The following is a 22,837-nucleotide window of genomic DNA, read 5'->3' on the forward strand; positions in this document are numbered from 1 at the left end:
TACCCCGCTACTGGCTGTTACGAGAGAAAAGTTCTGTATGTGCGGACGTTCATAAAATATTATGCGGACGACGTCATTATTTGGTAAAAGCTCAACATCTCTGAAGCCGTTGCACCGTCAAAGAGGATTGTCATTCGCAGTTTATGGTATCTGACTTCGACAAAAGCTGCACCACTTGCACCTCGATCTTGAGAGAGGAGTCTGCTAAGCATGAACCACCATCATCTGTTTAAAAAAAAATCAAAAAAAATCTTATGAGTGATTCTTTGCAGCCTTGAGCTGCTCGTCTCGCCACTTCGTCATTTCTCATTGACTTCTCTAGTTTGCTTCCTGTATCTCAGCTCGGACCGACGATTCAAATGCACACCGTGGGACAGGCACGACGTGAAAGTGTAACGACTACATTAGGCGAGCAAGTCCTAGAATCGGTCGGAAGTATAGTTGGGTAATCTATCGTGTGGTTATATTTCCTGCTACCTTATTCGGAGACATTAATAATCAGCAGTTCGAGCAAATTCCAGCCTTGCCGCGACTTGTGACGTTTCTTTACCCTTTCGTGTCCCTTGAACTGGAATCGGCGACAACGTGCTTAATCTAGATCTAGTTTCTATGTCTTTAGCTATCGCGGTACCAGTGCTCGCTAATTTGATGGATTTGTTTGGCGTATCGCCCAAGAACAGGCCCTTCTTTTCGCTCGTGGGCCGAGAGAAGGCATTCATGGATGAAGGTAATCTGGGCCGAGCGAGCAATCGTGATACTCATTTCGAAATGTCAAATCGCATGGGCGAATACTAGGCCCCCTTTACTTTCCAGTCTTGCTAGTTATCGACCAAGTCGGCAAGCCTGACAGATACCCATCAGGGTTTCCGACCCGGCAGAGAAGTCCACAGTTCTAGTGAACGACGTCCTTGACTGGGATCGCACCATGCCGTAGAAGCGGCCTATTACCCGAATGCCCGTGATATGACTGCCGCTTAAGATTGAAGACGAAATAAAGCTGAAGGAACAGACGGCAAGTATGCCCGAAGCGGTTGTTTGCATGCCGGATCTTTCGAGCTCGAGAAATTGCTTGGTATCCATCACGAGCTCCAGAGGGAGACGAAAAAGAGCACCTTACGTCTGGTTCTGAAGAGCAGTGATATCGAACTAATGGATCCACGCCTGCAGAGTACTCGTTTAAGGATGCGTACCGAGAGGTCCTCACGTGGCTGATTTCATGAAGCTCGGATGCAAACCCGTATTTGTGGATAGGTAGTTTTCTCCATTGAATGCGAATCCATTAAGGAAGGCGTCCCTGGATTTGTGGATGCTCCATTACTTTGAGTTTTGAACATAGTGGTTTCTGAAAGCAGTCAGACCTAGAGATGGTTCTCTTCAAATCAACCTTGGTGGGTGGGCCTTCATAGTGTCTCAATAGAAAACCCCGATTTCTCAGTGCAATTATCAGCCTACGCGGTTACCTATGAGGGCGTCCATCGCCCGAACCAATAATTCACAAATACCGTAGGAACCATTCCATTTTCAACTTCTTTTTCCCAGGCTTACCGTCTTTAACGCCAAAAAACGCTGAAAATGCTCTTGGATGCGAGGTCGCATTGCGATGGCATTTCAATGCCAGATAGGCAAGAGTGACTGGTGTAAATATCGACAATCGGTTTAGTTTTCTTCGTTGTAATAGCCGCATGATATTCTCACTTAGTACCGATTCTCAAGACATTGCATTCCCTTTTATGACGGCATAACGATAGGCTATCGGGCCGTACATGACAAGTATAGAAGAGCATTTCCAGCTGTTGCAAGTTACCACGAGAGGTGGCTACAGCTTTGGGGCAGGACTGAGCTTTTGTAGCTGCCCCTATGTTGAAAAAGGAACGACATTATCTCTCCTGGACCGAAGCTTAGCGTTGGTATACCTTCTATCGACGCATTCTGAACCTTGCCTGCGACCATTGTTGACAAAGAAACTCAGTATTGGCTTCCAAGACAGGCCTGTTTGCAATTAATCAGGTTTACCGACTTATTGGCGCCTACCATTAGCGACGATCGGAAAAGAAAACGCCTAGCTAGCCGCTAAAGTGGGTTTGAACATCGCTGGGTCAGGAATGGACCTGCATTAAAGCGCCGTTGTTGATTGGGGTGTCCCTCGTCCTGGCATTGCCAGAATAAGGCGTATGGCTATCCGATGCCGAATTTTGACGCGAGAGTCTCCTCTACTCGTAACTATTTGTTCGGGGAAGGTGGATGGGCTTATGTGAGTTATGTTCGATTTTATCACAATTGGTCGCTAGCTAACCTTGTAGACGCGACTTTTCCGTGAGATCTTAAAAATTCTTGCTAAGGCGATCGAATCTCTGGTGCCGGCGGATCTAAAAAGGCCCTCGAATGACTTTTCTGATATGCTCAATTTGGCTTTGTAGGACAATAGGATGCTACGGTACTCAAGAAACCTATAATGGTATTATTTCATCTACCGTCTATCCAAGCCACCAGCTAAGTCAGCTTCTAAACCGCCGGTCTCATTCTGGTACTCCTGTGGCCTAGGATCGTCGCTCGTCCACTGCTGTTGGCCACTTGGTAGCGGGACTTGGCCTGGCTGTGCCGGTAGTCTAGCGCCTTGTCCACTAGCTCCTGAAGGAGCAGTCCTGACTTGCTGTCGGAAGCGGTAGACTTCGTCCAAGATCAAATTGCGCATATCACCTACTTCATCGACAATTTCGAAATCAAAGTTGAATGTCGTCGGACAATCAGGCTCGTCTGTCTCGTCGTGCCAGATCTTGAGGTAAGGGTGTTGAAGAGCCTCCTCCACAGAGATACGGGAAGAAGGATCGAAAGCGAGCATGCGGTCGAGGAGGTCGAGAGCGTCGAGGTTCGCATTCGGGAAAAGGGTTTGGAAGTGCTTCTTGGCCATGAATGGCAAGTTGCGCACATACTCTTGGGCACGCGAAGAACCGATTCGGGATAACGTCTCCTCGTCGGGCGTGCCGAGGATGTGCAAAATTTGGTTCAACTGATCGACGTAGTCCCTGCCCTTGAAGAAGGGACGACCATCAAGCAGCTCGGCGAGGATACAACCGACAGACCACACATCAACTAAACGCTTTAATTAGCAAGAGTTGGCAGGACAATGATTTCCACAAGTTATGGCGCAGGAGAGCTAAAGATACATACTCGCTTTTGTGTAACTCTGGAAGCTCAACATGATTTCCGGTGCTCTGTACCATCTTGTGGCTACATACTCGGTCATGTATCCAGCATTCTCCTCTGGATCAACGGAGAAACCTCTCGCAAGACCGAAATCGCAAATCTTTAACTCGCAGTCAGCATTAACAAGCAGGTTAGCAGGCTTCAGATCACGATGTAGCACATTCGCCGAATGGATGTACTTGAGGCCGCAGAGGATCTGGTAAATGAATGATTGGAAGTGAGCGTCGGTGAGTGGTTGGCCAGAACGGATGATGGCGGCAAGATCGCTTTCCATGAGCTCTACATTGCAAAACAATAGGCGTCAGCAGATATCACCAGCCCTTGAGTGGGGGAAAATCGCCGGCAAAAGGCTTACCTTCATACAGGTATGTTTCATTGAAGTTGTCAGGTCGTGGGATGTCCATGTCGTATAGACATGTTATCTGGATAGCCAAGGGAGGCTCCGTATCAGTATAATGTCCTTTATATGACTGCCGTAATCAAGGAGTGCACGCCATCGTGTGCGATCGCGAGGTTCGAGTTGCTGGGTAAGGGTAGCCGGGCTTGCTCACGTTGCGATGGCCTCGGAAATGTTGAAGCAATTTTATTTCGCGCAGGGCGCGTTTGGCGAGGATCTTCTTGCTGAAGACATTGGTGACTTTTTTGATAGCGACTCCTTCGTTCGACTGATTGTTAACAGCCGCACTGTAGGGAAGAATCTCATGGTTAGCAACCGTTGTGATGACTCTCTCATCAATGGTATGGAGGGGTAAGTCGCTCGATAAGCCGGCCGCCTTTAGCAGCACAGCGCACGTACCAAACGATACCATAAGCTCCTTGGCCTAGTTCCTTGGTAACTGTATACCGATCGTCTACAACGAAGTCCTGGTTGAAGACCTTGAATACCTTACGTCCTTGCAAGTCGGCCATAACGTCTATGATTGCGGTATTGAAATAGATATGCCCCTTTTGCTGATACTCGAAGTGGGAAGTTTGCGACAAAGATATCAGATCTGGTCGGAGAATATATGCTGGTTAAGGAATTCACCCCGCTGACAAGCTGTGCAGGCTAGGACTTATGGTGTCCTTAGAATGCTACGTACAGATATGGCGCAAATTTACTCGGTCTACCCCGATATTTCCTACAGGGCCTTTAGGGCTTACACAACTTCACTTATACGTTTTTCGGTCAATTTAATCGCAATTAATATGGGAGTACATGCATTTTGAAGTCCTGAAGACGGCGATTAAAAGCTGGTATAGTATCCCCGTGCGCGATGCACGGCGTACATCCGTTTTTCCATACTTAGTACAATCTTTACGATATACTGGTCGGGAATCGCCTTCCACGCCGCGATTAAGCAAGTCTTATCGAGCTGGTTTTGCTTTAGGCCCTATAGGTCAGGATACATCTTACGTAAATTATGTTTCAAAGCAACTTATATGTATTTGATCGGGTTAAGGTCGGGGCTATAAGGCGGCTAGTCCTCGAATATACAAGTTCCACTTTTTATAAACCAGTCTTATATGTCTTTAAATATACATATTGTACCAGGACTACTGTCTTGTCCCTTGGTTATAGGCCTCACGATAAGCTCGCAGGCTCTTTCGTGGACTGATCAATAAGTAAAGAGTGGAAAGGATGAGTTCGACAACCAAAATATTATTATTAAGCGACAACGAGCCATTCTCGTTGTCTTCGAATACATCGCTGCCAAACCCAACGACTGACTGTACAAAAGTGTGAAAGCATGCAAAAGAAAGTTATCTAAAAGTCCCATCTCTCAGACCTTATAATGATCAGGCCGGGAACAACTCCGGTAAAGGCCGACATGATCCACCTAGCCTTCCCGCTGTAATGGTACAGCCAACACTCACTACTTCATTATTCAAATTAGTTATATATAACGCTAACGAGTGTCCAACTTTACCACGATATATGCGGTTAACACTTTGTTTATAAATAAGTTAAACCTCATTTGCCGAAGTTTATACGGCCTTTCGCATCCTTTCTTGTTAAAGGGATTCGTTTCTAGGCCCTCTATTTACCGAATTTGTACTCTTAGATGACTCGCTTGACCATACGCTTGGAGACGGGCCATGGTATCGCTTTGAGGACTTCTAGTCATAGCGTATAGCGGTTTCTTTTATAGACAGCGTACATTTACTTCTTCTAACGCTTGGTATAGCCTATCCTACCTTTGCCCAGAGGTTTTTCGAAAGAACCGTAGTCTTATAGCAGTTTTACCCAGCGTTATATACTGGATCGCCCGGTCTTGAGTTTCAGCGCGACGCGACGTTAGGATTGACCACGATAATACAATCCCAATGCGAAGGCTTTCTGCTTCGGGGAGAACTCCTGACCGTTTTCATGATCTTCTAGCAATATCCCCAAATTTCGTCTAATTCAGAGTCCATTTGGGTGGTGGTGCAGTGGGATGAAAAGGAAGGGTTGATTGCGCACTATGCGCGGAACGCGAAAAGTCGCGTGGCTTGACCGAGTACATTTGCGCTCCCACTGGGTAGGTTAATTAGTAGCTTGTGAACTGTGGACCCGAGTGACAGGCTTTTTATTTTTATTTTTATTTTGTTTTTTTGCTGCGACAAGGCCAAGGTTGCGGCGGGGAAATTGCTTGGATATTGGGTGCTCCGAAACTCGTGCGGTCGATCGTGGGAAGGCGGTCAGGGGTTGGAAGAGGTGCTGCCATACCGGACAAATAGAGTGCTGGTAGATCATGATCCGTAGCTGGACGATGCATAAGGTTCCCATACGAGTAGGTTGGAGTTTTTGGGTCAACGTAAACTGCAGGTGTCATAGGGTTAGACGTATGTCGGTAACTGGGAACCAGTTGAACCGGCTCTTGGCTCATGTATGGGTAAGAAGAGTAAGTTACGCCGTAGTCATCCTCACCATATGTGCTCGCGCCCCAGTCTGAGACTTCAGATCTATAGCCTTTGCTGCTCTATGGATATTTGCTCTGTCGGTAGGTGACCATGTCTGCAGTGGATATGTCAGTCGTATATGCGGAACAGTGCTGTGTGGCGACATGGCTCCCCGAGTATGACAGGCACGGGCGGTCTCGACATTGTATCCAAAATCAGACGGTCCATCTCGCAGAGGGTTCCAGTCGAAGACACCTGCAGCACTTGGGGGCCAGCGGCATAACAAAGAAGAATCAAAGTCGTGTCGTGGTAACATACCTGAAGAAATAGACATGACTCATGACCTGTATTCTTGCAGTTTTGAACATGGGCCACCGTCGTGGTGAGAAGGATGATGGTATCGACGATCGGAGTAGATAGATTATGGCGGGCAAACACGGCTATATCGTCGGCCTGCTTCGCTTGATACATATGCAGCCGGAGTTACCATTATTCTGTTGCCAACCGTAACTTAGGCTTTGTTTCAAGGTGTGTTAGGACAACAACAAAATCTCCGTCTGCCGTACTATGTTCGACAATCGTAAGTCTGCAGGGCTACGTCGTCTTCTGCAACCGTAGCCATAGAGTGACGACAAGGAAAGACAACAAGAATGGCTTCCGGGCGAAAGGTGCAGGGGCTCAATGTTAGACAAGCTGGCTGTCGACATTGCAGCCCTTGTGTGAGAACCGAGAGTGATCAAGAGTGGTAAGCGACAATAGGCATAGGATTGAATAACAGCTAAAGCCTGGCCTGTAAGAACAAGGTCAGGCATCGACCCTATATAGTAGCTACATCGTTACGTGGCTAGGGAGGATAAGACCCCTTCGGGACTTATAATCTGCTAGTCCGAACCTTGCTATAAGATATCTGTACTGGTCCTGACAGGAATCCTCCTTCCTAAACGAACTCGTCTCAAGGTCGCTTCGGAGTAAAACGTGCTTGCTAGATAGAAACCATAAAGTTACTATCACGCTTAGTTGCCATTACGGCGTAGTTACTGATTATCGTAGCTAAAATCAGTCAATTGCAGTTTTTGGTTGTCGTCCATAATCAGTAAATGGCAATTACTGATTATGACTAACTTCACTTCTTAGCTGCCTGATTACTGATTCGTTGCCTTGTCGCAGACTCATACATATCTCGGGATCTCCCCAGAGATTTCGGATTTTCTTCTTCTTCAATCTTCTCACAATTTGTCAGTGCCCCCCTAAGTTCGATGCCACATCGCAACGAGCTCGATCGTGGTTCGTAGACGTACATTCCCGGAGAGTACTCCTTACTAACCCGTAGCACTCTTGTTCCCCCCTAATTTTGGTCAATTCTCTTAAAGTGGCCGACTCGGTCGATTCGACTCCTTGACAAGTTCGCGCTAATCGCGCCTGCGTCCTCTCTGCAAGCTTTCTTATGCGTTATTAACGAACTAGGCGCGACCGCGATTCCCCTTGTGTTCGTGACACGATCCGAGCCAGCAACGACATCTCTGCGACGTGTCGTTGGAACAAGAACTCCATGGTCCAGAATCAGAAGTGTGAAACTTCTGTTAACGGTGGCAAGCCAGTCGTCGATGCGAGTTCCTTCCTACCCCTATGCTGCCTCGTTGTTAACTCGTCGATAGATGCCCGAGGATCTTTAGGAAGTGGCCGATACGGTCTAGAAGAGTGTTCGTGTCGTCTTCGCTGCGAACGATATTTCAACCAAGTCTAAGTGTGGCAAGAAGTTCTCTACTGCCTTGCAGACTGTATGTATCTTTTCTCGTTTCGCCCTCGTAACGTGTTCGTACTACTTCGCAACGTAGGCTCAGAACGCCTGGACCGAAGCCGCTGCTGATTGGTCGTCCACATATCATGACTACAAGATCATCCATGGCAATCTCTTGTCTGCTGCCCCTCTTCGCACTCGTGGCGAGGCCGTTACTGATGAGGAGCCAATGCTCACATCTGATGAGCGTCGTCAGGTCCGCGAACTGTTGCGTCGATTAGGGAGTCCTAAGGCCTCTGTGAGTGCGCTACCTCTTCGTTACTGCTTCTCTTCTAACTCGTTTCTAGGACTCTCCTGCCCCAGGTTCTGCTGAGATAGTTGATGAGGAAATGGGCTCTGCTGAGGATACTGGTTTGGAGGGCACACGCGACGAGGTCGTAACGTGTTCGCAATGACTTCGTGAATGGGCACCTAGGTTTCCCTGGGTAGAGCTGTGATAGCTACCACTTCGGTGGTCTGAGCCGAAAACGCTGCTATGTCGTAGATAGGTCGCAACTGAACCGATACTGGCCTACTCCTTCCTTTTTCTGTGATTTGCCTATATCCACTCCGGCGATGTTTCTTCCGTAGCTATTGTCTTGTGTGTAGTAGTCGAGCTCGTTGTCCGCGAAGACCGTGCCCAGGAAGGCGAATAAAGGCTAAAGGACTCAAACTGATCGCTCAGCCTGTCAATAGAGGCTGATTCCCGCCATATACGAGACGTAGTAGAAGTCATCGTGTCGCATGATCCCCTTGCCGCTCGCTGCCTCATAGCCCGCTCGGCGTCTCTCATCCTCCCCATTGACAAGTCAGAAGACCGGATCGATGAAGCCATCGTCAGCATGTAGTTTCCGTGTGACTCTGTTTGGCCGGCCGAAAGTCCTGGAGCCTTTTGGTACGGGCCCAGCAATAATGAAATCTCATTCATTTGTTCCATCCTGTCATAGAGTCGACGGAGGTAGGTGTCCACTAAGTCCTCACTCATTAGTCCTGTGATGTGTTCTACTCCATACTGAATGATTAGCTCCGAGCAAATATGTAGATGCTCGGCGACGGAGATTCCAAGATTTGGACTCGGTTGGTTTGATGGGAAGTCAGTCTCCCACTGTTTCCAGAGACGCTCAAATAACCGCATACTTAAAGTCGCTTCGTCAACTCGTGTACCCGGATTGGAACCGCCTTGGGTTTGCGAGTTTTCCCAAGGTGGCGGAGTCATGATGCCAAGTTGCGTTGGCTTGATGCAGTCTGGCATCTTCCATAGTATGGATAGATTCCGGTGTTGTTTTACTGTTTCAAGGCACCAAGTGAAAGACTCTTCCATTAGACCCGCAAGAACCTTTCCATCATGCCATATATCAATCTTGTGCTCAAACGACTGCTCTGGTTGTAAGAACAACCGAAGAATCTTAAAATCATGGTGGCTAATCGGTGTTGTCTCCACGGATCTCAGGGTCTTGGTGTTTGATGGGTCTGTTTTCAGTAAGGTGGGATCGAGAAATGTGGCCGTGGCGCTCACAGAATGGAGGCGCTTGTAGTGTATATAGACAAGGATGTCCATGGAGTGATGTAACAAACAATCTCCCATCTCAGCGATATCATCTGCAAAGCGCTGGGCGGCACCGATATTGCGGGTGCCCTGAATACGGTTTCCCTGCCGCGCGAACATCTTAGCCTTGAGAATGTGCGCCAGGAATCTTTCGGCCGCAAGGACACCTCGGACTGTGAACCAACTTAATCGTTTCGATAGAATGTTTTGCACAATGTCATACTGCGCTGACGTCCGTGCCGATCGTGCACACATGATTAGGTAGTACGTCAAGAGTTTACCGGAACTGAAGCCCGACTGCTCGTCCAGAAGAAGAAGTATGTAGAGGTTGGCAGCTTCTTTGAAATATCCCAGGGCGAAAAGGTAATCGGCGATTTTCCTCAGGCTGGTTCCCATATCCTCCCGTAGCTTTGTGCTAGGCTTTGAGCCGCTACGGACACAGACCTCAGCATCCTGTGCGACGATTACGCATCTTTTCAGGGATATGGTCTTGAGAAATTCGTCTGTTGTAATGGTTCGCCATCGACCTAAGAACGAATCTGCTAGGGGTTCTGGCAATGACTGGCTGGGGGGCCATGGTGGTTGACTCTTGGTTTGGATGACTGAAATAGGTCGAGAGGAGTCTGTACGCAGGCTGGAATTCCCACTGGCTTCGGATACAGCAGAGCCGGTTGTCAGGACACAATCATTGCCTTTTTCACACTCCGGGGAAGAGTCAGCTACGACCTGCTGACCTGTCTTGCTCTTCTTATTTTTCGACAGTTCGGATACCGAGGGCAGACTGTCTCGATTACCAACGTCCTGTGCGCTTCTTCGTCGTTTTGGAGCATCCACAGCTGGGCGCTGGGCGTCTATCAGAGCAATGCCGCACTGGTCGGGCGATGATTCACTAAACTCTGAAGATTCATTGTCGGAAACAGTTGGCTTGGTCTTGTATTTCTTCAAACCCCAACCTTCTAAGCGCGTGGAGTACTGGCGCGGTCTAGCACAAACACGTTTAGTGCAACTGGCGACAAAGTGGGACAGCCGGATGGCTCAACTCACGTGGCTTCAAATCCGTGCAACATCTTCATGTTGGCTATAAGTTGATCCAATGTCATGACCCCAAACATTTCGCGGATATTCTCTTCATGTTCCTGCCATGTCTCGTCCGAGATCTTCTTGGCCTTTTGGCGCTTCGGGCCCATCACCCATTGTAAATCCATATTTGTCCGAATGTGACACCTTGGTTCACCGGGGCGGCAGATATCTAAAGTTTCCGAGTATTATCACTAGGTTAGTCTAGTGACGGGCGATGGTATAGAGGCAGGTCCACAGCCTTGGCGTTGCCAAGCAAGCGTTATGCTGACTTGGGCTTATGCGTTTCTGATTCTGTTCATAAACGATACTGAGTAGGTCCCCTCCCTTGGAGCTCGGTAGGTTGAAATGCAGCTACGGTTTGGTTTGATGAACGGCAGAGGTCACATACGAACACGGTCAGGCATTGCACTTGGTCATTGAGAGTAAGGCCGTAGTTGACGAGCTGAGGTCGACGTTGAGGCGCCAGAAGGAGCGGGAGTCATGGTGGATTCCCAATGACCACTCCAGGACTAGCGCGGCGTCGAGACTGAAAGGCCGAACGGTTGCACAGAGTATACGCACATTTATTGGTCAAATCTAAACTGTCCACTATGCCACATTCGGTGTTTGTGAAATCCTAGGCTCTATGGTATATGCCACAAAACGATCGCCAAGCCTCGTAAAACAGGCGTTGTTTTTAAGCAGTTTCCAGAACAGATGTTGTGTTTTGTACAACTTTACGGGTCCATGAAAAGAGGAGCCTATAGACCGCTTCCATTGCACTCAACGAAACAACAATGACCTATTCTGGCAGGTGGATACTCATTGCATAGAACGTTTCCTTTCTACTTGACCTAAACTCGATTCCGCCTTTGTAAATGCGCTGCCACGATTTCCAACCATGAAATGTCGTGGATTGGCACATACAGTTCGGTGAGCCCAGGCCATCAATGAAAACATTATGCTAGAGGTAGTGAAATCTCTATATAACCACGAGAACCTCGCAACCATCTAGAAAGCAGCAACTAGCCAGCAGCTGACAGGCCGCTCTGATAGCCATCAGATAGAGATCTATAACTTTCTAAAAAACAAAAAAAGCACGTTCTTTTCTCAGGACGTTACTGCCACTCCAAGGTCGCCAAGTCAAGCGTCATCAAATATAAACCGCTGTCCGCACCCATCACAATGCCAAACAACAGTAGCCATTGGCAGTCAAGCGAGGCACCCAAGGCTCATCCTGACGACATGTTAGCATACGTAGGTTCTTGGACTAGCGACTCGTACTCCGCCGAGACGGTCAGTCAAACTCGAAATAACATTGGTCGAAATTGTTTACTGATACCGATTCGTCAAAGTACCAGAAAGCTGCAGGTCATGTCACGGCGGCAAGAGGTCATGCTAGTAGCGCGTTGGCATCTACTCACATAGCGGGGAGTACTGTCAAGAACGGCCAGCAAGGTTACCATATGACACGATGGGAGGAGGAATCAGGAAAGGAGGAACCTTGGAGAATAATCAACGTTGTTGCCGAGACGAAACGCAAAGCGAAGGATCACGGTGCCATGAAATAAGTGATCAAATACAGAGTAGTAGTAACGTCTCATCATGATAATTCTCTGCTCTGTTATATGGCTCTCAGCGGTAATATGTGCTGTACTAAGCATTCTCGTCTACAGAGTGGGCACTCTGGTTTCTCCCTCACCCAATCACCTATACACTCCCAGCAAAACACATGGCCACACTGTGTAGCTGACGGGTCTTTGAGCTCCTCTAAGCACAACGTACATTTCCGTTGCTGGGCGCCTTTGATCCAGCCCATGGTCTTCTCATCCGCCAGGTCATACCTTGGTTGGCCCAGTATCGGCGTATGTGTCGCGGTGGCGAGGTCGAGGTGCGTCTGGGCCTTGCCTGCTGCCGCCGAGGCCAGCAGGGCATTATTACTGCTGTAGGCGTGCTCGTTCAAGGAGACGTCCGGGCCTGAGTAGCTCAACCGCTCGCGTCCCTGCTGCTCGCTTTCCGCACTCGAAAGTGTCGACTTGAGATGTAAATACCCTTGTACGGCAAACTGGAGGACGAGAAGCACACCCAAAACCTCGTATCCGACGCGATCCGTGTTTTCGTCTATCTTGTGCGTAAAAATGTAGCGCAGGCCGGTCATGCGCTTTGCGATCTCGTAATATGATCCGCTGAAATAGAACAGCGCGAGGCTCAAGGCATATAGCGGCGACGGACTTGTGATGGCCGACAAGTGGGTATGGATGTAGGACTGGATCTTGAAGTTCCACGAGTTCAGCTTCTTTTCTCCTTGCATCCGCAACCTGGCCAGGTTCCGTTCCAGCCGCAGCCTGATCTTGGCCCTCAGTCTCGGCAGGATGCGCGACAATGTGTACGGCAGCAATATGCTGCTTGATATGTATGCGGCCCTTTTCGAGAGCGTGGGTAATGCGCCGCTATCCCCTTCAACCTGTACCACGTTGCAGTATTCCTCGCCTAGTGTGCGGTTTCCGATGAGCGTGGTGAGACATAGGTATAGCAGGTCGGCAATGGTCTTGGACTCGGCGGTCCAGGCATGCGCCGATCGCGCTCCCAATAGATGCCGATGCAGGTCGGCCAGTTGGGTTGTGAGAACACCCTGGAAGTATGCATCCTTTTGGTGGGAGCGGATGATGTCGGGCGCAAACGCATAGGGGTATGGCGATGATGGCAGTGTCGCAGCAGGCGGGACACTGCTGACCACGGCAGCCATTTCGTCGTGTGGTTTTGTCGGGTGCGGCTTTATAGAAGACGCGCACCGTTCAGGACAAGTTCGCGGTCAAGGACACCGTTCCCACTGGTCAGTAATGCGACACATGCGTAGCGGGCTGCAGGTCGCTCGTGAAGAAATGAAGTCGCAGGTGTTGGTCGCCGATGGAGTCCCGGCCGAGCAAGCGGACGATGAAGAGCGACGACGTTGGACCTCGGCGCAAGCTTTAGTCTAACCTAGCCTGAAGTGCTGAGCTCGCGCCTGAGCTCGCGCCTGAGCTTGAGCTTTCAGCTGCCGTCCGATGCCCGACGCGGAGCACTGGTTATGCTGGCTACAGTGGCTACACTGGCTCGCCTTACCCGGCTGACAGGCGTTGGCCCCCCCCCCCTAGCTAGCGCACATTAGCGCTACAGGGGTGTCTGACGTCGGCATCCACCCCTAAGGTTAGTTAGTACTACATCTGCGAAATGAACATGGCCGACGTGACACGCAAGCTGCAGTGGCATTTTTCTACCGAGCAACTACATCCGCAGCCGCTCCTTCACTTAGGCGAGCGCACGCGAGCAATTCACTTCGCCTCAACTCGGCTTCAGTCGCAACTGTCGCTGGCAACCAGCGACTTCATGTTGGGCTTCGCAATCCTGAACAATGGACGGTGACCCGGCAGTTGAGCCCGAGCTCGACTCCTTTAGCTTGACCTTTCCCCTGCCGTATCGCGTGGCCTTCATAGTCGTCCTGGGTACGTTGCAACTCCCAGCCAATCTCTGCCTCTCGTGCTCAGCAGCTGAAGCCCCTGCTAACGCGAACAAACAAATGAACAGCCACCTGGCTCTGGGGAATCAATCTGCACTACCTCGCTCGTCTCAAAATCGACGTTCCTTCATTAATTCGCTACCCATCACGGACTTCACCACTGCAACCACCGCACCACCTTTCAGCCTATCGCCTGGCCACCGTGCTCTCTGCCATATATGCCTTCTCGCTCCTGGTCTTCTGGGTCTTCACCCACCGCAACCCGGCTCTCGTGCTTGCCTGGGACTGGCTGCCGCTCACATACCTCGTCGTTCTGATCGGCGTCTTTCTCGCGCCCCTCAAAAACCTCTCTTCTTCCGGACGACAGCGGTTCCTACACACGCTGAAACGGGTCAGCATCGGGGGCATCGCCGAGGCGAAAGATGGGAAGTTCGGCGACATCCTCCTGGCCGACGTCCTGACCTCGTACGCCAAGGTATTTGGCGACCTCTACGTGGCGCTGTGCATGTTCCTGCACACAGACGGCTCGGCGACGGCGCGGCCGGACCGCAGCTGCGGCGGCACCGTCGCCGTGCCGCTGATCATGGCCATCCCGAGCATGATCCGGCTGCGCCAGTGCCTGATCGAGTACGGGCGGGTGCGCAGGGGCCGCATGGACGAGAAGACGGGCTGGGGCGGCCAGCACCTCGCCAACGCCCTCAAGTATAGCACCGCCTTCCCCGTCATCATCTTCTCCGCCCTGCAGCGGAGCTGGGGTCCCTCGCCCGCCCTGTACCGGGCCTGGCTGGCCGCCTGCGTCCTCAACAGCCTCTACTCCTTCTACTGGGACGTGACCAAGGACTGGGACCTGACGCTCTTCTCGCCGGCGCGCGAGCGCAACGCCCCAGACCACGCATTTGGGCTCAGGCGGAGGCTGCACGTCGGACGGCCGGGCACGTACTACGCCGTCATCGCGCTCGACCTCATGCTGAGGTGCACGTGGAGCCTGAAGCTCAGCCCGCACCTGGACCACATTGCCGACTTTGAGAGCTCCATCTTCGTCATCGAGTTCCTCGAGGTCTTCCGCCGCTGGGTCTGGATATTCTTCCGGGTCGAGACCGAGTGGATACGGAACAGCGCCGGCAACGCGCTGCCGATCCTGGGACAGGACGACATCGGGCAGGGCATACTGCTGGGGGATTACGGAAATGGGGCGTCCCACTACAAAGATGAGGAGAGTGACTAGTGCCTTGCGAGGCAGGTATCCTAGATGGCCATGTAAACAATGAACCAAGGTCGGGGGAACTTGGCCAACAGGGCGGTGGAGGGAGACTCTCCCCGATACTCCCCAGTCCCTCGTATGAGAACTGTATGATTACGACGACATTTACAGGCGTTATTTTTTTATTTTGTTTTTCATTTTATTTAACCTTACCAACATGATAGAGGAAAGACACAAGCGACATATATAAATCTTCGTATTGTCGTTGCCCCCTTTGGCGGCCGCAATAGCTTCTTTTAGTATTAAAATAAACGCTCATGCCCAGCCATGATGGGTTCTTCGTATGGGTATCTAAACGTGTGTACTTCCGTTTATACAACTCTACACGACACCAATGCCATGAGAGAATAAATAAAAATAAAAATAAAAACTCCCAAACAATGCCCGAGTTAACCACCCCGATTCTTTTTTCCTTCCCCTGGGGGTTATGATGCACACATAAGAACACCTCGGCAGATGCAAGCCGCCCGTCCGCCCACCCGCCCATAATAGAGCCAAAAGAAGAGCCAAAAGAAGAGCTATCAGGGTATTTTTCTCTGTTCTTTTCTTTAAATTCTTTTTTTGGACAAGTAGCCAGCCCCTGGTCGCCTCTCTGTTTATAAGAACCAGGTCAGCCACGGCCGCTTCGTGCTCGTGGGCTGCTTGAGCTTGTTTAGGCAGTAGCCCTCGTGGTTCCGCGTCTTGCGGCCGTCGCACTGGCACCGGCAGCCGATGCCCCCCTCGATCTCGGGCGCCCAGGTCTGGTCCGTACCCAGGGCGGCGGACTCCGGGAGCTGGCCGCCCGGCGCGTTGGCCGGGCACTGGTAGAGCTGGTCGTGCCGGTAGCCGAAGTCCTCGAAGTGGTGCACCCGCGTCGGGTCGACGAACATGGCTACGGCGAGGGAGTGGACGGCTGCGTCGCCCCACTATGTCGTATCAGAGTCAGTATGGCAGGATCTGGGATTTCTTTCAAAAGGGAGGGGGGAAGGAGATGTATATGATGCGGTGATGGTGGCTTACCCGCTCGAAATAGAAGCCGCCTGTCCTGTCAAGATGCTCAAATAAGTCCTGGTACGCCTGGCCACGAAACAGGTCCATGTCGGCAATCTCGAAGTTGCTCCAGTAATGACACAGACTCCAGGGGTCGCCATGCCTGTCCCTGGAGGCGAGGAAGTTCAGGAACCTGCGGAAGGGGAAGGGCATCCAGCTGGCCTGGACCATGGCGCGCCAGAGGTTGTTGGTCGGGAGGCTGTGCATCTCCTTCCAGTCGGCGACCTCGCGGAACAGCGAGGGGCAGGTGGAGCCGACCTCCCACAGCGAGATGGTGAAGCCGTAGACCTTGTCGTGCCGGGCCATCTCGACGAAGGGGTCGTAGGTGATGGCGCAGGCGAAGTCCACGTCGGGCTCGAGGCGCCAGTACCACTTGTACTTCCTCAGCGCCTCGAGCTGGTAGAACTTGCCCGAGTAGAACCGGCACATGTGGTGGTAGCCCTCCTGGCCGGCGTGCGGCAGCCCCCGGTCGCCCTGCTCCTTGATGCTCATCTTGGCGGCCTCCTCGTTGACGTGCTCGGGGAAGCTCCAGGTGTCGTGGGGGATGACCTCGAAGGTCGCGAGGCCCCTGCTCGTCTTGTTGAGCTCGTCGATGAACTTCTGGTCCCACGCCTCGTCGTTCATGAAGACAATAGGGTAGTTGAACCACCGGTTGAAGGCGCCGTCGATGCTCGCGATGGTCTTGTTGGCCTGCGTGAGCTCCGAGTTGCGGGCCAGCATGACGAGGACGGCGTTCTCGCGCTTCTCGTCGACCTTGGGCTCCTGGCACGACGTGTGGAAGGGCGGGTCGAGGTCGTGGGCCGGGGGCGACACGTGGTAGCTGTAGATGTGGTGGCCGACCTCGAGCAGGAAGGCCGCCATGATGGGCAGGACCAGCCAGAGCGGGACCCGGCGCGTGGGCCGCAAGAGGATGCGAGGAAACATCATGGGTTGTCTGCCGTCGTCCGTCGTTCGCTGTCGGTCTCGTTGCCCTATTTGTGCCTGCTCGTTCGCGTCGCAACTTGTTTGTCGGCGGGTGGACGATTATGGGGGGCGCAGGCCTTGGGGGCAAATGGCATCCCCCACTGCCAAAGGTTTCTGAGCGAGCTAATTGCTTCACTACCGCCGCATTGAGATAGTTTTTGGAGGATGTAGCAACTTGGGAAGAGCAATCGCGGGCGACAGTGCTACTGGGCGCAAGTTGTTCTGCAGCGCGGACCGGATGGGGCAGAATAACTTTTTGTATTCTTTCGCCTTTAGGTCTTGTAAGGATTGCAGATGTCCTCGAGTTTATCAAAGTACAGGCACAGTAGGGCGGGCCGTCAATCTGGTGCATGGGGGACGGAGGCTCTAAAATGGCAGCCTACAGCGACCCACGCATCTGGGGTAGCTGGCGAAACACAGAGAATAGGGGCCCGACTAAGTTAACTTAGCGGATGCACCTCTCGCATGTCACTTGCTGAGGGGTGCTAAACTGGGTCAATACAAAACACCTGGTTGCACAGCTGATTGGTCAATGGGTCAAATGTCCTCTGAAAAGGAGAAAGTAGGAGAAAAGAAAAAGGGTAACGACTGGCGCAGCAGCTTATAACAGCTCGATAATCAATATACATGGTGACCACACTAATGGAGCCAATCATGCTCGCTCTTATTTGCTACAATATGATCGATCCCCATAACTGGACGGGCGGCCGGGTTCAGTGCTGTCATGCCAATCGGCTTCTGCTGGCCGCATGCTCGCAACCGCAAAGCGCTGTCCGGCCTGGTCCATTAGGCCAGCAGGGCCAGCTGAGGAATAGAAATCCGTTGGTGGCTTGTTGAAGCTGGGTTTCGTACATGAACCGGGCAGCAGTCGCAAGATCGGATTCCAGCATGGGTGTCGGACTAGGTATAGTTGAAGATACGTTGATGGTGGGCGAGTAGCGGCATCCGGCGAGATCTGGAATGAGATATGTATGAGGAGAGTCATCCACGGTAAATAAGGGAATGGAAAGTCAGGTTCTCTCTTCTTCTACCGGAATGGCGTCATGTGAATTGCAGGGTATATAGGCATCTAAGGTTGCACTCTTCAAGACTCTTTGCAGTTGCCAGACATACGAGCTCATCATCGCGGTTAAATATGAACTTGTGACGCATGTATTCTTCCGTCGATGGAAAGAAACATTGTTGTCCCATTAGCCAACCCATTTTAATCGCATCATTGAGCTTGGCAGAATGCTCAATTCTTGGAGGGAGTGGTCTGGATTGCACTTCTGTCTCCTGTGAAGTCCAAGACCAGTTCCCCAACTTCTAACGTTGGGACCTCTTTACTTATGGCACATCACTTATGGTACTACATGAATTTCACAGTGCATACTTGTACTAGACTAGGTTAGACCAGACCGATAATAAAAACTGGACCCAGCCCGCCATCAGCCTAGCGCACAGGCCACTATACATACTATGTGCCCCGTAGCTTCCGAGCAAACAACCCCACTTCGTTCCGGGCTGACGACTTTGACTTAAATCAATGCGACGCCATAAACTCCGGCTCCATCCTCTTCACCACTCCAGCCCATCTTCAAGAGGAACCGTCAGCACATAATCGCACTGCCATTCATCGCGACAATGGACTACGTCAACCACCATGTCGCCCACGAGGCTAGCAAAGATCCCCAAGCCGCCTTGTGAGCTCTCCCTCGTGTTCTCACCCCTCAGTCCCTCCCGCAAGCTAACCTGAACCTCCCTCCGTAAGCACCGGCCTCGTCACACCCCTCAACATCATCCTGGCCGCCATCACCCTCTACACCACATACCTGCTCTACAAGCCCTCGGCGCCCACCGTCCTGCCGCGTGAGCCGCCCGCGACCGTCTTTAGGACCTTCACGCCCCGGACCCTGCTGCCCAACAACGGCATGAACGGCGCCCCCGTCTACCTCGCCGTGCGTGGACGGGTGTTCGACGTGACCGCCGGGCGCAACTTCTACGGACCAGGCGGTCCCTACGAGAACTTTGCCGGAAGGGACGCGAGCAGGGGATTGGCGTGCCACAGCTTTGACGAGGATATGCTGACCAAGGATTTGGACGGACCGCTGGACAAGCTCGACGGGTTGGGCGAGGAGGAGTTTGAGAGTCTGAGAGGCTGGGAGGAGAGGTTCGAGAGCAAGTACTTGGTCGTGGGTAAGCTGGTGGCCGCTGGGGAGAAATAGGCTATACGACGCGGAGAGATAAAGAAGGGGAAGGAACTGAAATTAATCGGACCGGCATGACGTTCAGACCACCTGGGGACTGTTGACGACAATGAGAAGGGAGATATATTTTCAACTGAAGACCTGTATCGGGAGAAGACAAATGAAAACCTATCATGTTCCCCAGACATTAATTCGACGACACCAGAACTGACTTCTTTCACCAAACGATCGCTCCACGACTACTTCTTAGACTCTGCTTCAGCTACAACGCTCCACGACTACTTCTTAGACTCTGCTTCAGCTACAACGCTCGACGTTGCCAGTTCATATTCGGCACTAGCTTGGTTAGATGCCGATTGAGGGGCCCGGATTTGTGTGATATTGTTCCACGGCTCATCTCCGCGTGTCTGTGCCTGCCATCGATCCATGGGGCTTGAGGGGGTATGGCCGTTGGTGGATGAAATGTTCTTCTCCCAAGGGCGCGAGACCACATGCACTTGGGTGTCTTGGTGGCTAGGCTGAGATCTGAGCGCGCAAGAATACCACGTTAGCGCACCGTTTTCACAGACATCCTGTTCTGCACCAACGCAGTGCTGAGTGGAGTACCTGGAAGTCATTGCTGGATACTGCTGTACACTAGGAGGGCTATAGTCTAGGGACACTATTGATAAAGTGCTTGCAAGTCCGATTTATTAAAGCAAAGCTTTGGAGGAAAAAAACAAAAGGTAGCAGCAGAAGTTACTATGAGTGGGAGTTGCTGGAGGCTCTTAAAAGAAGACAAACTCGGATGCTGAAGTAATACTTCCCATATATGTACTCAAACTTACCGAACATCCCAACGTGCGCATCCATCGAGGCCGTATGCCGCAACAAATCAACTTTATCATCCGCTGATGCACTGGCTGGCTGACTTATCCCAAACTGATGCTATCCTTATTTTAGCTCCATATTATTGACGTTAGTCCAGGGCCCGACAATTCGCAGCAAACGCTTATCGAGTTAGGAGGTGGGGGAGAGACCGCAAGTGGTCAAATTTAAGACAGCCCCTCCATTGCATTACCAGAATGCCAGCGGGAAAGAGCGGGTCCATTTACCTCAGTCATTTCGGTAAGTCCAACATTGAAGTGGACTTTGCGGTACTGTTCGCTGCCACGTCGTCTACCAGGATAGCCTTCTAGGATTGGACTACGAAAACGGTAAGTATAAGTAAAGCTACTCGTTATTCGGATGTCAAAAGCCCGCGAAACGAGGGACTGGCAGGTCAGAAGCCCTCGGCACGAGGGATTGGGGGTGGTTCAAAAGCCCGCGGCACGAGGGACTGGCGAATAGAAAGTCTCCTCGGATTTAGCGAACGGGTGAAAGGTGTGCGAGGGACGTGAGTATTTTGGCCTTTGGGATGTGATGAAACGGCCCAGAATCAACGGTTCACAAAGCGAAAGCCAAGCCGCGCCGACTCCTGCTCTTACCAAGTGATCGTGGACCCCCAGTCAGACCCATGCGACAAATTAGTATTGGCCTCATGTTTCAATGCAGGACGTCTTTATTCACGCCTCCGGGTTCGCTCATTTCCAGGATGACCAGCTCTTGCTAGTAGCGTTTCCTGGCATCTGGAAGATATAGTACGTATCCTGTACCAAGTAGGCGTTTACAGAACCACATTTTTAAGTTCATCCTGTCTGCCTGTCTGCCTGTCAACAAACCTAAATGTTAAACTACGGGGCTTCCCGCACTGCACCGTTATACTTACATCCCCGCTTTTTGGCGCTGCCTACTCGAGCACCGTAGAAAGCTGCAGACTCCCCTGTTACCGTAGGAACATGCGGTCCCAAGGGATAAAATCCTGATAATACAGGTATATCAGCGTCACATTCTCTTCAATCAGCAATCGTTACTGATCTCAAGCAAGAAAAATAAGTAGAAACAAGCATAGGGCCGGTATCACAATATACAGTAGCTCATTTTGATTTGCTGGAACGCAACGTCTTTTGCACAATGATCTTGACCCACACGGCTTCGATTATTAGCGTGCTAATAATTGAGTAACACATTTTATACAGCTTGCTTCCCTCCATGGCTGACATATCTTGGGGATGCTTCTTGGTCGGTCTGAGGTGATTAAGCAGGGGAGCCTTCCGACAATCTTCCCAGGGCTCCAACAGCCGGAAGTTACAATATTAATACTGCTACGAGTTTTTGTCAGTTACGCATAGTCCATTTCTTCACCCGACCTCCATACACTAACACAGCATAGAATATATGTAGGTTCACTACTGGTGTCTTTACTTCAATGTGCCCAACATGATTGCTATAGTTCCTATTCTGGTCGCTCCCTGCCCAGGCTCCACACTGGCTCTGGCCCTTCCAGTTATCATATCCGTTTGATTTTGCTGGCAAGGACATGCCACCAGCGGACTGCTTCCAAGATCGAGTCACGAAAGTCTTGTGCGCCAATATGGGGTGTGTGGGGAATGGTAAGTTATTTATTTGCCATCTTCCTTCCTCCTGAAAGGCAGGCCGCACGAGCGTCACCCATGAATACGATCAAGTGGCCTGCTAATAAAGCAAAAACACTTGGATAACATGTTGCGGTGGCATTTTATCTGAATTACTTCGATTACGTGTGTAATGTGCCCCATGAGTTTCTTTACTTTATAAACTGTTACCGAACGGACAGTTTCCCACCCGCAGAACCACAAACGCTTTCAAGACTAGATGTCGTTTCTCCGATGGTGGCGGCTCCATGAGTCGATGTCTTCTGATGGCCACAGGAGAACAGGTTGTTCCATGGTTCGTCTTCGGCCAGCTAGGTCTGCCACCGATCCATGGAGCCAAGGTCGAAAGGGTTATGAGTGGACTTGGAACTAGTCGTCCATGAGCGCAAGACCTAGTGCATGCCCCCTTTATTGCCAGTATTCGACCTGCAAGCCAAAGAATATGTGTCAGTTCCTTATATGTATGTGCATGGGTGTCCATAGTACACCAGGATACGTACTGATAGGGGGAAGAGGCAGGAGACATCGTGTTGGGGTGGAAGGGATCGGTTTGGGAAAAGGGGGATATTACTAGACTATCCACCAGGCGTATCTCAGCATTGAGGTATATAGACTGGGGCCGGATTTTAAGTCTTGATATCTATCATACATTGTAATAGATATAAAGATACAGGACATGAAATCACAAGAACGGGACGGCGTCTCTTTATATGGTATTTTGTCCGGCGACCATCCAAACAAGACACACTGTTCAAAAACTCTCTAGTCAAAGTTTTTCAGTCATGTCCCTTGGTAGTTGTGACATTCGACAGCGCTATGCTGGCATAATACGGCGACAGGCTGGCCCGAAAATGGCCAAGAAGTCGACGTATGTTTGACAGGGATTAGGTGCATGGATGCTTAACTGCTATATATGGCCCTCTCGTAAGCGGTAGCCGCCTGAGCTATGGTATCAGGGCCAG

At 51.1% G+C, this 22,837-nt stretch overlaps 9 protein-coding genes across 9 annotated transcripts; 3 read left to right on the forward strand and 6 right to left on the reverse strand.

The window, feature by feature from the left end:
• Positions 1 to 1,991: 1,991 nt before the first annotated feature.
• On the reverse strand, positions 1,992 to 4,334 carry BKA67DRAFT_639506 (mitogen-activated protein kinase spm1). The gene is made up of 5 exons (XM_046105739.1): positions 3,756 to 4,334; positions 3,560 to 3,626; positions 3,169 to 3,483; positions 2,529 to 3,090; positions 1,992 to 2,175 (listed from the first exon to the last, which is right to left on the reverse strand). Exons 1-5 carry the CDS (start codon positions 4,011 to 4,013, stop codon positions 2,097 to 2,099), a joined length of 1,281 nt encoding a protein of 426 aa, XP_045952835.1. The 5' UTR covers positions 4,014 to 4,334; the 3' UTR covers positions 1,992 to 2,096.
• Positions 4,335 to 5,765: 1,431 nt separating this feature from the next.
• Positions 5,766 to 6,400, reverse strand: BKA67DRAFT_541292 (uncharacterized protein; the record flags this gene model as incomplete). Its single annotated transcript, XM_046100909.1, has 2 exons — positions 5,766 to 6,121; positions 6,385 to 6,400. The coding sequence occupies 2 exons, from the start codon at positions 6,398 to 6,400 to the stop codon at positions 5,766 to 5,768; spliced, it is 372 nt and encodes a 123-aa protein (XP_045952836.1).
• Positions 6,401 to 7,615: 1,215 nt separating this feature from the next.
• Positions 7,616 to 8,259, forward strand: BKA67DRAFT_664166 (uncharacterized protein; the record flags this gene model as incomplete). The annotated part of the gene is made up of 4 exons (XM_046108322.1): positions 7,616 to 7,705; positions 7,761 to 7,844; positions 7,902 to 8,102; positions 8,152 to 8,259. The coding sequence occupies 4 exons, from the start codon at positions 7,616 to 7,618 to the stop codon at positions 8,257 to 8,259; spliced, it is 483 nt and encodes a 160-aa protein (XP_045952837.1).
• Positions 8,107 to 10,729, reverse strand: BKA67DRAFT_99175 (uncharacterized protein). The gene is made up of 2 exons (XM_046109596.1): positions 10,434 to 10,729; positions 8,107 to 10,371 (listed from the first exon to the last, which is right to left on the reverse strand). Exons 1-2 carry the CDS (start codon positions 10,592 to 10,594, stop codon positions 8,403 to 8,405), a joined length of 2,130 nt encoding a protein of 709 aa, XP_045952838.1. The 5' UTR covers positions 10,595 to 10,729; the 3' UTR covers positions 8,107 to 8,402.
• A 1,014-nt stretch (positions 10,730 to 11,743) lies between these two features.
• Positions 11,744 to 13,370, reverse strand: BKA67DRAFT_583877 (Pex12 amino terminal region-domain-containing protein). Its single transcript, XM_046104110.1, has one exon. It carries the CDS (start codon positions 13,192 to 13,194, stop codon positions 12,073 to 12,075), a length of 1,122 nt encoding a protein of 373 aa, XP_045952839.1. The 5' UTR covers positions 13,195 to 13,370; the 3' UTR covers positions 11,744 to 12,072.
• A 312-nt stretch (positions 13,371 to 13,682) lies between these two features.
• On the forward strand, positions 13,683 to 15,390 carry BKA67DRAFT_583879 (EXS-domain-containing protein). Its single transcript, XM_046104111.1, has 2 exons — positions 13,683 to 13,930; positions 14,013 to 15,390. The coding sequence occupies exons 1-2, from the start codon at positions 13,840 to 13,842 to the stop codon at positions 15,167 to 15,169; spliced, it is 1,248 nt and encodes a 415-aa protein (XP_045952840.1). The 5' UTR covers positions 13,683 to 13,839; the 3' UTR covers positions 15,170 to 15,390.
• A 411-nt stretch (positions 15,391 to 15,801) lies between these two features.
• On the reverse strand, positions 15,802 to 17,095 carry BKA67DRAFT_526067 (nucleotide-diphospho-sugar transferase; the record flags this gene model as incomplete). The annotated part of the gene is made up of 2 exons (XM_046098725.1): positions 15,802 to 16,110; positions 16,205 to 17,095. 2 exons carry the CDS (start codon positions 17,093 to 17,095, stop codon positions 15,802 to 15,804), a joined length of 1,200 nt encoding a protein of 399 aa, XP_045952841.1.
• A 1,725-nt stretch (positions 17,096 to 18,820) lies between these two features.
• Positions 18,821 to 19,401, forward strand: BKA67DRAFT_541297 (membrane-associated progesterone receptor component 1; the record flags this gene model as incomplete). Its single annotated transcript, XM_046100910.1, has 2 exons — positions 18,821 to 18,879; positions 18,948 to 19,401. The coding sequence occupies 2 exons, from the start codon at positions 18,821 to 18,823 to the stop codon at positions 19,399 to 19,401; spliced, it is 513 nt and encodes a 170-aa protein (XP_045952842.1).
• Positions 19,402 to 19,661: 260 nt separating this feature from the next.
• On the reverse strand, positions 19,662 to 21,783 carry BKA67DRAFT_541298 (uncharacterized protein; the record flags this gene model as incomplete). The annotated part of the gene is made up of 5 exons (XM_046100911.1): positions 19,662 to 20,044; positions 20,211 to 20,310; positions 20,478 to 20,568; positions 21,131 to 21,223; positions 21,626 to 21,783. 5 exons carry the CDS (start codon positions 21,781 to 21,783, stop codon positions 19,662 to 19,664), a joined length of 825 nt encoding a protein of 274 aa, XP_045952843.1.
• Positions 21,784 to 22,837: the final 1,054 nt, after the last annotated feature.

Source organism: Truncatella angustata (assembly GCF_020726525.1).
Source record: "Truncatella angustata strain MPI-SDFR-AT-0073 chromosome Unknown BKA67scaffold_10, whole genome shotgun sequence".
In the NCBI taxonomy this organism is placed as follows: domain Eukaryota; kingdom Fungi; phylum Ascomycota; class Sordariomycetes; order Amphisphaeriales; family Sporocadaceae; genus Truncatella; species Truncatella angustata.

Coding starts and splice junctions, on each gene's coding strand:
- BKA67DRAFT_583879 (XM_046104111.1), top strand. CDS start 13,840: ATGGACGGTGACCCGGCAGTTGAGCCCGAGCTCGACTCCTTTAGCTTG. Junction 13,931..14,012: donor GGCCTTCATAGTCGTCCTGG/GTACGTTGCAAC, acceptor ACAAATGAACAG/CCACCTGGCTCTGGGGAATC.
- BKA67DRAFT_639506 (XM_046105739.1), bottom strand. CDS start 4,013: ATGGTATCGTTTGGTACGTGCGCTGTGCTGCTAAAGGCGGCCGGCTTA. Junction 3,627..3,755: donor ATTTCCGAGGCCATCGCAAC/GTGAGCAAGCCC, acceptor TTGGCTATCCAG/ATAACATGTCTATACGACAT. Junction 3,484..3,559: donor TGAAACATACCTGTATGAAG/GTAAGCCTTTTG, acceptor TTTGCAATGTAG/AGCTCATGGAAAGCGATCTT.
- BKA67DRAFT_583877 (XM_046104110.1), bottom strand. CDS start 13,194: ATGGCTGCCGTGGTCAGCAGTGTCCCGCCTGCTGCGACACTGCCATCA.
- BKA67DRAFT_99175 (XM_046109596.1), bottom strand. CDS start 10,594: ATGGATTTACAATGGGTGATGGGCCCGAAGCGCCAAAAGGCCAAGAAG. Junction 10,372..10,433: donor TTGCACGGATTTGAAGCCAC/GTGAGTTGAGCC, acceptor TGTTTGTGCTAG/ACCGCGCCAGTACTCCACGC.